Here is a 12,837-nt window from a genome sequence, read left to right as displayed (position 1 = left end):
TATGGACATTGGAAGTATATCCTTGAATTTACTTTACCGTAATCTTATTATGGAATAGAACTATATTCAAAAAACTTATATTATAAGTAGCATATTTTTTAATAATTAGAAACATATCAATAAGAAAAGGTTCATTAAGCACCCTGAAAACAAAACCCTAAAATAACAGGAATAACCATAATAAATATGGTAACCCATCCACATCATGTTCTCTTAAACCCGCCTAGAATTTTTTCTACATTTGCAAAATGAATTTCGTTGAACTGTGTTGAATCATTGACGTGAGGAAACGGTAAATCAGCTGGCGGCAGAGGAACACCCAAGAAATTGCAGAGACGAGGCCATCCTTCCTTTACATTGAATATAAGTAATTTATGAGCAGGCACGTAAGTTTTCACAGCTTCCACATGCGCCTCGTACACACTCATGGCGTATTCTCTGTCTTCGAACCTCCCACCAAACAATCCTTCCCACACTGTCAATTTATTTAGGGTAAGCTCTGATTGATCACAAGGATCATTGTAAGCACTGAAATCAGTATCTTTTACACTCTCATACCACGTTTGCGTGTCACGCACACTGAGAATTATCTTTGCCTCAGGACACAGCTCCATCAACTCCATCAGTTCTATGCCTTTCATCTTTTAAAAACTTTATTTCATATTTAATGGAAATGATAGTAAATGGAAGCATGTTAATGAGGATCCCACACTTTATGTGTTACAAGTTTATTAATTCCATCATCTTGAACTTTTCTTATTTTATTAAATATTTGTTAAAAAAAGCTATCACGTATAGAAGTCCCAATCTTATTTTCCACCACAATTGTCATGTAAAGAAGTCTCATTTTGAAAGATATGATGGCTATTATTTTGTTTCTTAAAATATTATCTCACATCTCTGAAAATAAGTCACCTTTAATGTACTCTCATCCCTTCCATCATTGTGAGCCAACCCTCCACTTAGAGCAATCTCTATTTTGTCAAATGGTGAGAAAATCAAACCATTGTTGTGTTGTAGTAGTAAAATTATAAAAAAGAAATACTGATTTATTCAGATGATGTTACATTGCTTCGCAATTGACTTTATAAAACCTTATTTTCTTGTGAATAACTTTCGACAAATACCACTGTCGAAAGTCAGACTTGACAGAGCCCTCATTTCTAACGAGTGGTTTAACCATTACCAATGTTCCCTCTTTGCTATCTCTAGGATAGGTTCTGATCATTTCCTTGTGATTTTTGTTGCTGATAACACCATTGTTAAAAGAAATTTCCCTTTCAGATTTGAAAGGATGTGGCTAGATCACCCTAACCTAGTGCAGGTCATTGAGAAGTGGTGGTCTATTGATGCCAAAGGTACTGCTATGTATAGAATTGCCAAAAAATTCAGAAATGTGAAGGACAATATTAAAAAATGGAATAAGAAGGTTTGCGGAGATCTGTTTGCTGCCAAGACCAAAACCTAGCTGGAACTCAAGAAAATGCAAGATAAAATCCAAATGAGTGGATACAATGAAGTCTCAATCAGTGAGGAAAATGAAGTACTGATGAAGTACCATAAGATTATCAGAAGAGAGGAAGAATTATGGAAACAAAGGTCTAGATCCCTATGGCTTAAAGCTGGGGACAAAAATACTAGATTCTACCATATGACCGTGATGAAACACAAGGCTGCTAATAGAATATCGAAGCTAAGAATTGGGGGAACAGAAACGAGGAAGGATGATGAGATTGGGAAGGAAGCCAAGAACTTATTTACTTCACTCCTTTCGGTAGAATTTGGTCTGGATGGTCAGTCTGAGAACGCCATCCTTGAAAGTATCCCTTCTACTATTAGCGAGGGTTAGAACAAGGCCTTGGTGGCCATCCCTTCTAAGGAGCAAGTCAAAAAAGTTGTCTTTTTCTTTTAACGGGAACAAAGCCCCGGGCCCAGATGGATTTCCGTTATTCTTCTTTCAATCCTTCTGGGACATCCTCAAAGATGATGTTGTTAAAGGTGTGCAATAGTTCTTTGGGGCTAGGGTGATCTTAAAGGAACTTAATGCTACCTTCTTGGTTCTAATACCCAAATGCCCAGGGGAAGACTCTATGGATAAGTTCCGATCGATAAGCTTATGCATCTCTTTCTACAAAATTATTTCTAAGGTCGTTACTAGCAAGCTACTAAGGATTCTTCCTCTGATCATTTCGCCCCAACAAAGTGGATTTGTTCCTGGTAGACAAATCCTTGACTCTATCATTGCTATCCATGAAAACATTCATTCATTGGTGGATTCAAAAAAGAAAGGATTTCTTATGAAGCTGGATTTCTCTAAAGCCTATGACCATGTGGACTGGAGTTTCTTGGGTAAGGTGCTTGGTGCTTTTGGTTTTGGAGTGAGGTTTATTAAGCTAATTGACCAACTCATCTCGACCCCTTCTTTTTTTATCATTGTCAATGGGGTGCCTTCCACATTCTTGAAAATTTCTAGGAGCATCAGGCAGGGGGATCCCATATCCCCTATACTCTTCATCATTTTGGCTGAATGTCTGGGTATATTTATCATCAACTCTGTTTCCTTGGGGCTCCTCAGAGGTATTTCGCCCTCTTTTGGTTTTAGAGCTTGCACTCATCAACAATTTGTTGATGATACCATTTTAATGTGATCATCCTCTATCAAAGAAGCATCCAATCTGAAGAACCTTCTCAATACTTATAGTTTGGCAACAGGTCAAACCATCAATTGGGAGAAAAACTTTGTTTTCTTCTTCAAAACCCCAGAGGACAGACAAATTAGAATGGCCTAGATCCTTAGATGCCAAATTGGTAAGCCTCCTGCTATCTACCTTGGCCTCTCCTTGGGATTGAAATCCTTGGAGCTGTTATGGAATAGCCTGGTTGATAGATTTAGTAGAAAGTTGGCTGGTTGAAAAGGGACCCTTCTTGGTCAAGCTGGAAAATTCCAGCTCTTAAAATCTTCCCTCCAGAGACTTCCAGTGTATTCTTTAAGCTTTCTTATAATTGCTGGCGAATTTGTTGATGTCGTTGAGAAAATCCAGAAAGACTTCCTGTGGTTTGGGGTTGAGGAGAAGAAGAAAATGTCTCTCATAGGATGGGAAAATGTGTGTAAACCCAAAAAGAAGGGGGGCCTAGGTTTAAGGAATATCATAACTTTGAACAAAACTCTTCTGGCCAAATAAATTTGCAGAACTTATTAGGGAAAAGGAGAATGGAATGATATCTAGAAGGGAAAGTACTTAAGGAAAGTTCCCACCATTGAGGATTTCCTAGGATCAAATCAAATACCAAGCGGTTCTTTCATTTAGAATAGTGTTATCTAGGCTAAAGGTATTGCTAGTCTTGGCAATATCTGGGCAATAGGTGATGGAAGGAAGGTGGACTTTTGGGACAATGCTTAGATTGGTGGAGCCCCTCTTAATAAACATGCCTCTCATATGCTCATCCAGAATTGTAAGGAGAAGATAGGCACCGAAGTGGCTGATTACTAGAAAGATCAAAAGTGGGTGGACCTCAGATCAATTGATCCCAAACTTAAGCAGGTAAATTTAATGATCAACCAGGTTGTGTTAAATACTAGAAGGGAAGACCATATGGTGTGGTGTGGGACTTCGTCAGGGAATTATTCAGTCTCTTCTACTATCCTTTTACTGGAACAATCCCAAGATCCTACTCCTTGCTGGGCTAAGGCTTGGTATCCAGGTTTGATTCCTAAAATCAATATTTTTTTGGATCCTCCTGCAAAAAAAGATTCTAACTACTAATAATTTGAGAAAGAGGGGCTTTTGTTTCCTTAACATATGCTATCTCTGTTTTAATAATGAGGAATTTGTGAACCACATTTTTTTACATTGTCCTTTTACCACTCCTATTTGGGGGATGTTTTTTTCAAATGTGGGGGTTGAATTGGATTTTCTCAGAGGAGATGTAGGATTGCTTCAGAAGCTGACATTATTCAACCAATAACATCACCATAAGAAATCTTTGGAAGTTCTCCTTTGCCCATATCATCTGGGGGATATGGAAAGAGAGAAACAATAGAATATTCCATAATGATATTAACACCTCTGAAGTGGTGTGTGTCAAGATAAAAAATAATTGTGTTGAGAATGTGATGGCCAGGGGGGTGCACTGTTATATCAATAATGAGGACTTTGATGTTCTCAAAAGATGGAATATCCCATCTTTCTTGGGCTCTAACATCAACCAAATCAATAGAAGACTGTGTTGTTGGTCGTTTCCCCCCAATGATTGGTTTAAGGCCAACTTTGATGAGGCGGCAAAAGGAAATCTAGAACTGGCTGGTTGTGGCGGTGTTATCCGAAATGGGGCTGGCTTTTGCACTGGGGTTGTGGCCTTTCCCTTAGGAATTTAGACAAATCATATGGTAGAAGCTATGGGTGCCCTCCAATCTATTAAATTAGCCTCTAATTTAGGGGTCAAAATGATATGGTTGGAAGGCGACTCCAAAAAAAATATTAACTACCTTCTCGGTAATCATTAACCATCGTGGACTATCAAGAACATCATTGAGTTTGCCAGGGAGTTGCTTCAGGGGTTTAAAAAATGCCACATATCCCATGTTTACATAGAGCTAGAATTGGAGCATTGATTGGGATGCCAATGAGGTAGTACAAAGCAAGATAATTATTACCTGGAATGGCAAAGGGGAGCTACCGTGTGCGGCATGTGATATCTTAACTTATAAAAGATTGCATGGTAAGTAGGGCCAGATTTGAAATCATTTCTCGAGGTGTAAGGAGATGTCATGGTAGCAGGAGCTGGTTTTGTAGGTAGCCAAAAAAGAGGTACAGTAATCATTGTAGGTTAACTTCGCATGATTTATGTGCATTTTTATCCCTCTTCAACAATAGCATAAAAAATTCCCATAGAATTCGAGCGGGTTATCACAGAAAGTCTTTCATGAAAAAAGATATCAGGTGGGAATTACAGACTATTAACACCAATAACATCATGGGTGGAAAACGTAAGAGAATGGAGGCTACCACCATTGATAAATGGAAGAGTCATCCACAGGTCTAGGAAATCCTTTAAGTTGCCAAGATGACGGATTTCATGGAAAATATGCAGGAGAAACGACCCAAAATTACGAGAATCTTCAAGAAGGGCTAGAATGAAGGAATGTTAACCATTGAAAATAGGAAGGTCAAGGTGACTGAAACTATGAGTGCGGAGGCAACGGGTCTTCCTATGGAGGGCTTCAAGTTTTACAGGGACATAAAGATTTCAGACGCTGCCGTGAATAAATTTCTGAAGGATGAGGAGGAGAAGGCTAGACTTGTGAAGGGCAGCCATGCCTACTTCTCGCCAAAGGCAATTAAATTAATTTGGCAAAGGGCTTTGCTTGCTATAATGAAATTTATCACACTTGATGGTAGATACACTAGGGTTTACAACTACCACTTTGTCTTAATCATTTTAGGCATAAAAATAAAATTTCTTTTCCATATTATCTTTTTTGTGCCCTTAATGTGGGGATCAAGGATTCCATATCCAACCCCAGTATCAACCCTACAATGCACGAAGGTTTGATGGTGATTGTGTATAATTACATCAAGAACACGATTATCCAGTTGAATATAGCTGAGAACTCCGAATCGGATGAGGATCTAGATGACTCTAATGATGAGGAAGGTGAATGCTATGAAACGAAAGCTGAGACAGAGGATGACCCCCAAATTGCTGGGTCAAGCACAAAAATAGAAAAATTGGGCAGGGGAAACAGAACAAAGGGTCGGCCAAAAAGAAGCAGAGAGGGGAGGATGAGGATACCTGGTATGAGGAGGATTATGGGACTGGCAATGATATGGATACTGGAAGTGAGGAGGTCCAAACCCTTGTGAGCCAAAAGAAGAAAAAGAAGACTCCTAAAAATAAGGAGGTAGGCACCAAGGACCGGTTGCCTCTCGTGACTGAGTCTTGATACCGCTGGTGATAAGAACCAAGAAGAGCATCACCTGGATATTGATATTTGCATCAATAATGGTATGTATAGCTTCAAATAGGTGCTCCTAGATAGATGCATAAGGAAATTGTAGGCATTAAAACCAAGCAGGCCTAGGAAGCAAGGAAAATCAAGACCTTATGGGCTTTAGGCTCGAGAAAATTCAACCCCCTCCCTAATTGTCTCAGCAAGTTCACCAAATCTATTGGTAATGGAGAGGAGATTATCAACGCTAATCACAATAACTTTCTTAGCTTGGAAAAGAGAGAAGGTGCCATTGAAAAGAGACTTGATGGAGTTGAGAGCACGCTAAAAAAAATAGGTGAGAAAAACCATAAAATTCTTAAGGCTGCCTCAACTAGCATGAAGGCCCTCATCAGTAATCTGGAGAACTACCATGGGGATAAGGCAACGGCGGGCATTATTGATGTTAAGGATGACACCCTAGATGATAAGGATACAGGGCTTGGGAGGAGAACGAGGGTAAGCACTAAAAAGATGTAAAGCCGCAACAAGGAAATCGAGGATATAAAGCGGGCAGTTGATAATATGGAACAGTTGGAGCTGGAAGCGGCGGAAATGCTTCAGAAATTAACCTAATCCTGGGTTTTTGACGGTCCTTTTTGGTCTTTGTTCTGATGTCTCTTGTTTGCTGGTGTTTTGTTTGTCCACTGTCTTTCCTTGGTTTGTTGTTTTTTGGTTTTGCTGCACTTTAATGTAAATCTTTTGATCTTCTTGCTATAATGGGTTTCAAGGGCCCATGAAAACCTATTTTCCCATATTCAAAAACTTTCGACAAAATGCAACTAATCAAGTAACCTACTAACATATGACTAATTAATTATTCTAAACTAATCTTTAAGGTAATATTTTCCAACATTCGCCCCTTACTACATAAATGCCAACAAAGGATGAAACATTGCAACGGTTGATCACAACAACCCTTCTTGAAAATTTGATGAAGTGCCTTCATTTATCCTCCAAACTCACCCAAGAAATACCAGATTGACCTCATTAGTAGATCTCCTCATTGTAGAACCTCCAACCATTTGAAGAACATGCGATAACATGAAGTGTTCCCAGCCTACTTGCACAATGAGAGACATTTCCTCTAAAAGTCCATATCTCCTCTGAGTGTGTCTAATGCCTCCTTTAGTGTTGTACATGAGACACATTTCCTCCAAAATTCTGCATCTCCTCTGAGTGTGTCTAGACTCTTGTAGTGTTGTGGAAATAATCTCTCCTCTATTGGACAAATCACAAACCCAATATGAATACACCAAGTGCATCCACAATAAATCTAGCCCACCTTTGCTTCTTGAAGGGACACACATCATGCCAAGAGCCCTCTTTTCTTTAGGGACACAAGTGAGTTACTTCTCATGGAATGAATCATCCCTAAGAAAGAAGCTATCTTAGTATGATAGATTTCTTCTCGCCTCCATTTCTTTCAACCTCTAGTTTGATCTTCTTTTAAACTCTAGTCATTAGATGTTGCATGTGAGTCTCTAAGTTTCCTTAAATGTAATAAGTGTAACACAAATGACCCTAGGAATGCATGACTATGGTAATAAATAGAATTAACAAGATGTTTGATTCCACTTGATAATACATCTTTTATAATGTGACTTCGTATACAAAATGTCATCATGACTCTATTTCTAAAGTTTCAAGAAACCATAGTCAAACTAAAAAAACACACAGCTATTATGAAGTTCAATATCCTCTCACCTTGCATATGCCTATGCATGCAATGAAATTTATATAGATATAACTTAACAATTAAAAATTTAAAACTCACACTGAAAGAAAATTGCTTCTCCATCACATAAAAATAAATTATCCATACTTTTATTTCACAATTCTAGAAAACAATAACTATCATATCGAAATGAATGCCTTTCTGTCCTCACCAATTCTACCATACACCAGTCTCGCACCCAAAAAATAAAAAAAAATAAAAAAAAATAAATAAATAATAAATTTGACCAATGCACAATCTAAAAGGTTCTAGTGCTTGAAATGGTTTCTATGTTGAATCAAACCCCGCTTAATTTCTATCATAAACCTCCCTTTTAGTTACTGTCTAAGCAATAATAATGTAATGCTCAAGCCAAAAAAATGTTCTAAAGAATTACACGAGCAGAGCGATGGCTACTTATCTCAAATCCCCACTCTCTCGACTCAGCAGATTGTCTTTTCCAACGATTATATCACAAAATCCGCTCCATGGAATGTAGTGTTCATAGGAAGAACTACCCCAATGAATTGTGGTCTTAAGGATTGCAATGGATGCAAGATATGCGCCACATTGATTTGTTGAAATTTAAGCTTTAGAAAACTTTCAAAAGAAAATGCAGCTGGCTGATGTCAAGCCATATTCCAACATCTTCCAACGACGCTTCTCCTTCAAAAATAAATGCCTCATTTGTTTTTATGCTTGGCTATGGTCAACTTCTACGCCGCTCTTCAATACAATTGTCTTGATCAATGCATTTCTAATTTGGAACATCATTTGCGACTGGCGTAAATTACTCCTACTGCCAAGATCTCTCTAGCAGATTTATTCATTAACATACTTTTCCATGATGTCCTTTCTTGATAACAATCACTTTGATTTCTTTCTTTACCTTCACTGCTTCCTCAATCACAAGATTATTACTTTGATTAGCTTTGGTTCATAGTTCAAACGGTTGGTAAGGTTGTCTATGAGACATTCTTTCCTCAACTCACCTCCTCCATACCTCTTTTATTACTTTGATACCATATTAAAATGGTGAGAAGATCAAACCATTGCTGCTCATAAAAATCAATATATTGATTCATTTGAATGATGTTACATTGCTTTTCATTCGACTCTATAAAGTTCTATTTTTTTACAATTTTTAAAAAAAAATTCAGATAACCAACAACCTATTAGCTTAATTTTAAATAGTTAGTTTAAAGCCATTCTAATGTAATATTTTTAAACATAATTTAGTATTTATTACAAATTCATAATCTTTAATTATTATTAATGTTTTTGTAGTTGTAGTTATATTTACCAATCCCCAAAACAAAATTACATATAAAAAGATATTTTTGTACTAGTTTAGTTATCTAGGAAATGGTATTTTCCAAAAAATGATTGATATAATTCATCAAGTTTGTATCCTATATTTGTCACACTAGGTTGATAGGAACAACAAACATAATATATCTCTTTATATTTCATAGAGATATATCTAAGCTAGTATTTATCATAGTTGAGAAACATGTAATTATATGTGATCATGATTTCATAGTATTATTTTAGTGTGGAAGATTTGTTCATATACACAAGAAAGTGGCCTAGTTTTTGAATAATCTCCATCAATAAAACATCAATATAGATGGAAGAGAAAAGGAGTAGGAAAATATTTGCATCAACAAATTCATTACTAATGCAAAAATCCATAATAGAACCATTTAGGGAATCATCACCCTTTGGATTAATAGCTCAAGAATAGGGAAACATTTTGCAAGATACTAAATCCCTAGAAATTATCTTTTTGATTATGTAGAGATTAAGGATAAAGGATATTTTTGTTGAACACAGAGTGCCACTGAGAGGGGGTTGAATTAGAGGTTCCTAAAATCTTTTTACCGTTAAGCCAACTTCACAATACCGGTTGTTGTTTTAAGTACTAAACAATCAAACCAGTAAAGCAAATGAGGAGACCAAAGAAGACAATCACACAAATGCAACCCACAACACCAGATGTACGAGGAAAACCCAATATGGAAAAAACCTCGGTGAGAAATGCTATTGGACACTACTACTCCAATCCAGCCTCACAAGTGAAACACTGAATTACAAAGATTTAGGGCACCAACCCAAGGAGCACCAACTCCTACTGATTTAGGGCACCAACCCAAGGAGCACAAACCCCTGCACCAAGCTCCAACTTGGTGATGTATATATTAAAATATAATTTAGATATAGTTATGACTTCTTGTTGTAAATGAGTTCTGCAACTTTTGATCAAATATGTTACTATTGGTTGATAGTCTTCTCTTCTTTATTGGATCTCACACTGCTAGTTGTGAGATCACTCTCTTTGATTCTTGGCCTCTCTTCTCTCTCTCTCTTTCTCACAACTCACTGTGTCACACTTGGATGCCACCTTGCTCTACCACACCTCACTGGTTTTCTTGACTGTTGTACTTGCTACAGTTATACCGATACTCAATCAATATCACTGTCGGTTAAAACCCTCTCACCGATTTTCTTGTTGACTCACTCTGCAACTTACTTAAAATAAATTCTAAGGGAGATGATTCTTCTTTGCACTCAAGCTCTCTTTACTCTTCTTCTTCACTTCAAGCATCAATCTTTTTTGTTTCGAGCTTATGTATTTATAATCATGGATTCCCACCAAGAATGTATTCAAACACTATCGTGTTAGATTTTCCTTTTCCAGCTCAATTTGAATCCCCTTTGATTCGATCTGCTTTTCAAGGATATGATCTTTATGACAACGATCAATCACCAGCTGAACTTCGCATTCCAATGTGCGTTTTCTAAATTTGGAGATGATTCTTCTCTGCACTCAAGCTATCTTTACTCTTCTTCTTCTCTTCAAGCATCAATCTTTTTTGTTTTGAGCTTATGTATTTATAATCATAGATTCCTGCCAAGAATGAATTCAAACACTATTGTGTTAGGTTTTCCTTTTCCAGCTCAATCTGAATCCCCTTTGATTCGATCTTCTTTTCAAGGATATGATCTTTATGACAACGATCAATCACCAACTAAACTTCGCAGTCCAATGTGCTTTTCTGCTTTTCTCTATCACTTGCCATTAATGGTTTTGTTGTTTCCTTCAGCAAAAAGGTATGAAGATCAAATCTTCTTGCTGGATCAGTGCAGTTCTATTTCCATCTTGCCTTCCTCGAGCCGCAATCTTCTGGCATTGTCCATGACTTGTGGATCCCCAATAAAAGCCGACTTGCCTGCAGATTTGTTACATCAATGCACACTCCATCGACCTGTGCAATATCCCCACCTGGGATCCAGCTGTTATTCTTGTCGACATCCACCTTTTCTTGGATTCCTATGTCAGTTTGACATACTTTGGTGACCAAGGTTGACTACCGGTTTAGTCTATTTTACCAGCATGACCATCAAAAATCCTTTTTGTTTTGTTCACCGGTTGTTGTGCCATCATAACACACAAACAATCTTCATCCCGATTTATGCCTTACCGATAAGCCTTGTTTATTGGTAGCCTTCCTTCTATCTTCTCACTCTCATGTGTATTGCCATCATATCGGTCACCAGTTCTTACTTACTAGTAACCTTGCCAAATTGGTTGACATCAATGACAACTTAATGCCAAATGCCAACAATCTCCCCCTTTGGCATTGATGTCAACTTACCTAAAGACACTTCATAGCAATATATTTCTCCCCCTTTGACACAATGACAAAGGGTACTGTACACTCCCCCTTTGATCTAGACTGAGCTCCCTCAGTACCATATAAATCCTTCCTTGCTCAAGTGCATAAGGCAGATGATACAAATCTCAACTTGTGTCAGAGGTACTCAAATGTGCTTATCAGTAATGGTTTGGTGAAAATGTCTGCTACCTGTTCTCTAGTAGGGACATAATCCATTCTTACCTCCTGTCCTTCAACTTTCTCTCTGAGAAAATGATACTTGATAGCAATGTGCTTTGTTCTGGAATGCATCACCGGATTCTTTGCTATGTTGATTGCACTCGAATTATCACACCAGACGAGAGTAGGATCAGTGATGTCTACCTGTATGTCTTTGAGGGTCTGCTTCATCCAAAGCGCCTAAGAGCAACATGTAGCAGCAATAATGAATTCTGCTTCAGTGGTTGATAGAGAGACCGAGTCCTACTTCTCGCTATGCCATGAGACCAACCGGTCACCTAGGAAGAATGCATCACCACTTGTGCTCTTCTGATCATCAATGCAACCTGCCCAATCAGCATCACTATATGCTTCCAAGATGAATTCTCTTTGTTTAGGGTACCACAATCCATAATTGAGTGTCCCTTGTAGTACCTAAAGATTCTACTTACAACATTCATATGTGACTGCTTAGGTGTAGCTTGGAATCTGGCCACCATACATACTGCTTGTACTATATCCGGTCTAGAAGCAGTTAGATACAATAGACTTCCCATCATTGATCTATACAAAGTCTGATCCACCACCGGTGATTCATCATTCTTGCTCAATTTACTTCCGGTCACCATGGGGGTACTTATTGGTTTACAATCCTCCAATTAAAATTTCTTCAACATTTTCTTTGCATACTTGATATGTGAGATATATATTCCCTTATCTTGCTGTGATATCTGCAAACCAAGGAAGTATATCAATTCACCAAGCATTGACATCTCGAATTATGACTGCATCTGATTAGCAAATTATTTGGAGAGGGTGTCCTTGTTGCCTCCAAAGATAATGTCATCTACATACACAACCACAATAATCATGTTTTCATCTTTCTTTATGTACAAATTGTTGTCAGCACTCCCCTTTTTGAATCCCGGCTCATTTAGGTACTGATCTAATCTCAAATACCATGCTCTAGGAGCTTGATTTAGATCATGCAGGGCCTTCTTCAGCCGACACACAAATATTTCATCATCATGTAGCAAAAACCCTTCTAGTTGCTCTATGTACACTTGTTCTTCCAAATTTCCATTTAGGAAGGCAAATTTTACATCCATCTGATATACTTTATGACCCTTGTAGGCAGAGAAGGCTAGAAACATTCTAATTGCTTCTAATCTGGCTACCGGTGCAAATGTTTCTTCAAAGTCAATTCCCTCTACCTGAGAGTATCCTTTGCACACTAGTTTAACTTTATGCCT

At 37.8% G+C, this 12,837-nt stretch overlaps 1 protein-coding gene across 1 annotated transcript; it reads right to left on the bottom strand.

The window, feature by feature from the left end:
- Positions 1 to 203: 203 nt before the first annotated feature.
- Positions 204 to 641, bottom strand: LOC131062922 (uncharacterized). Its single transcript, XM_057996665.2, has one exon. It carries the CDS (start codon positions 639 to 641, stop codon positions 204 to 206), a length of 438 nt encoding a protein of 145 aa, XP_057852648.2.
- Between the last annotated feature and the right edge of the window lie 12,196 nt (positions 642 to 12,837).

Source organism: Cryptomeria japonica, chromosome 6 (genome assembly GCF_030272615.1).
Source record: "Cryptomeria japonica chromosome 6, Sugi_1.0, whole genome shotgun sequence".
Classification (NCBI taxonomy): domain Eukaryota; kingdom Viridiplantae; phylum Streptophyta; class Pinopsida; order Cupressales; family Cupressaceae; genus Cryptomeria; species Cryptomeria japonica.
The sequence above is the reverse complement of the archived record's forward strand: the minus strand, read 5'-3'. Positions and strand labels throughout refer to the sequence as shown.

What these genes read in the sequence shown, in the direction of transcription:
- LOC131062922 (XM_057996665.2), bottom strand. Translation starts at nt 641, where the DNA reads ATGAAAGGCATAGAACTGATGGAGTTGATGGAGCTGTGTCCTGAGGCA.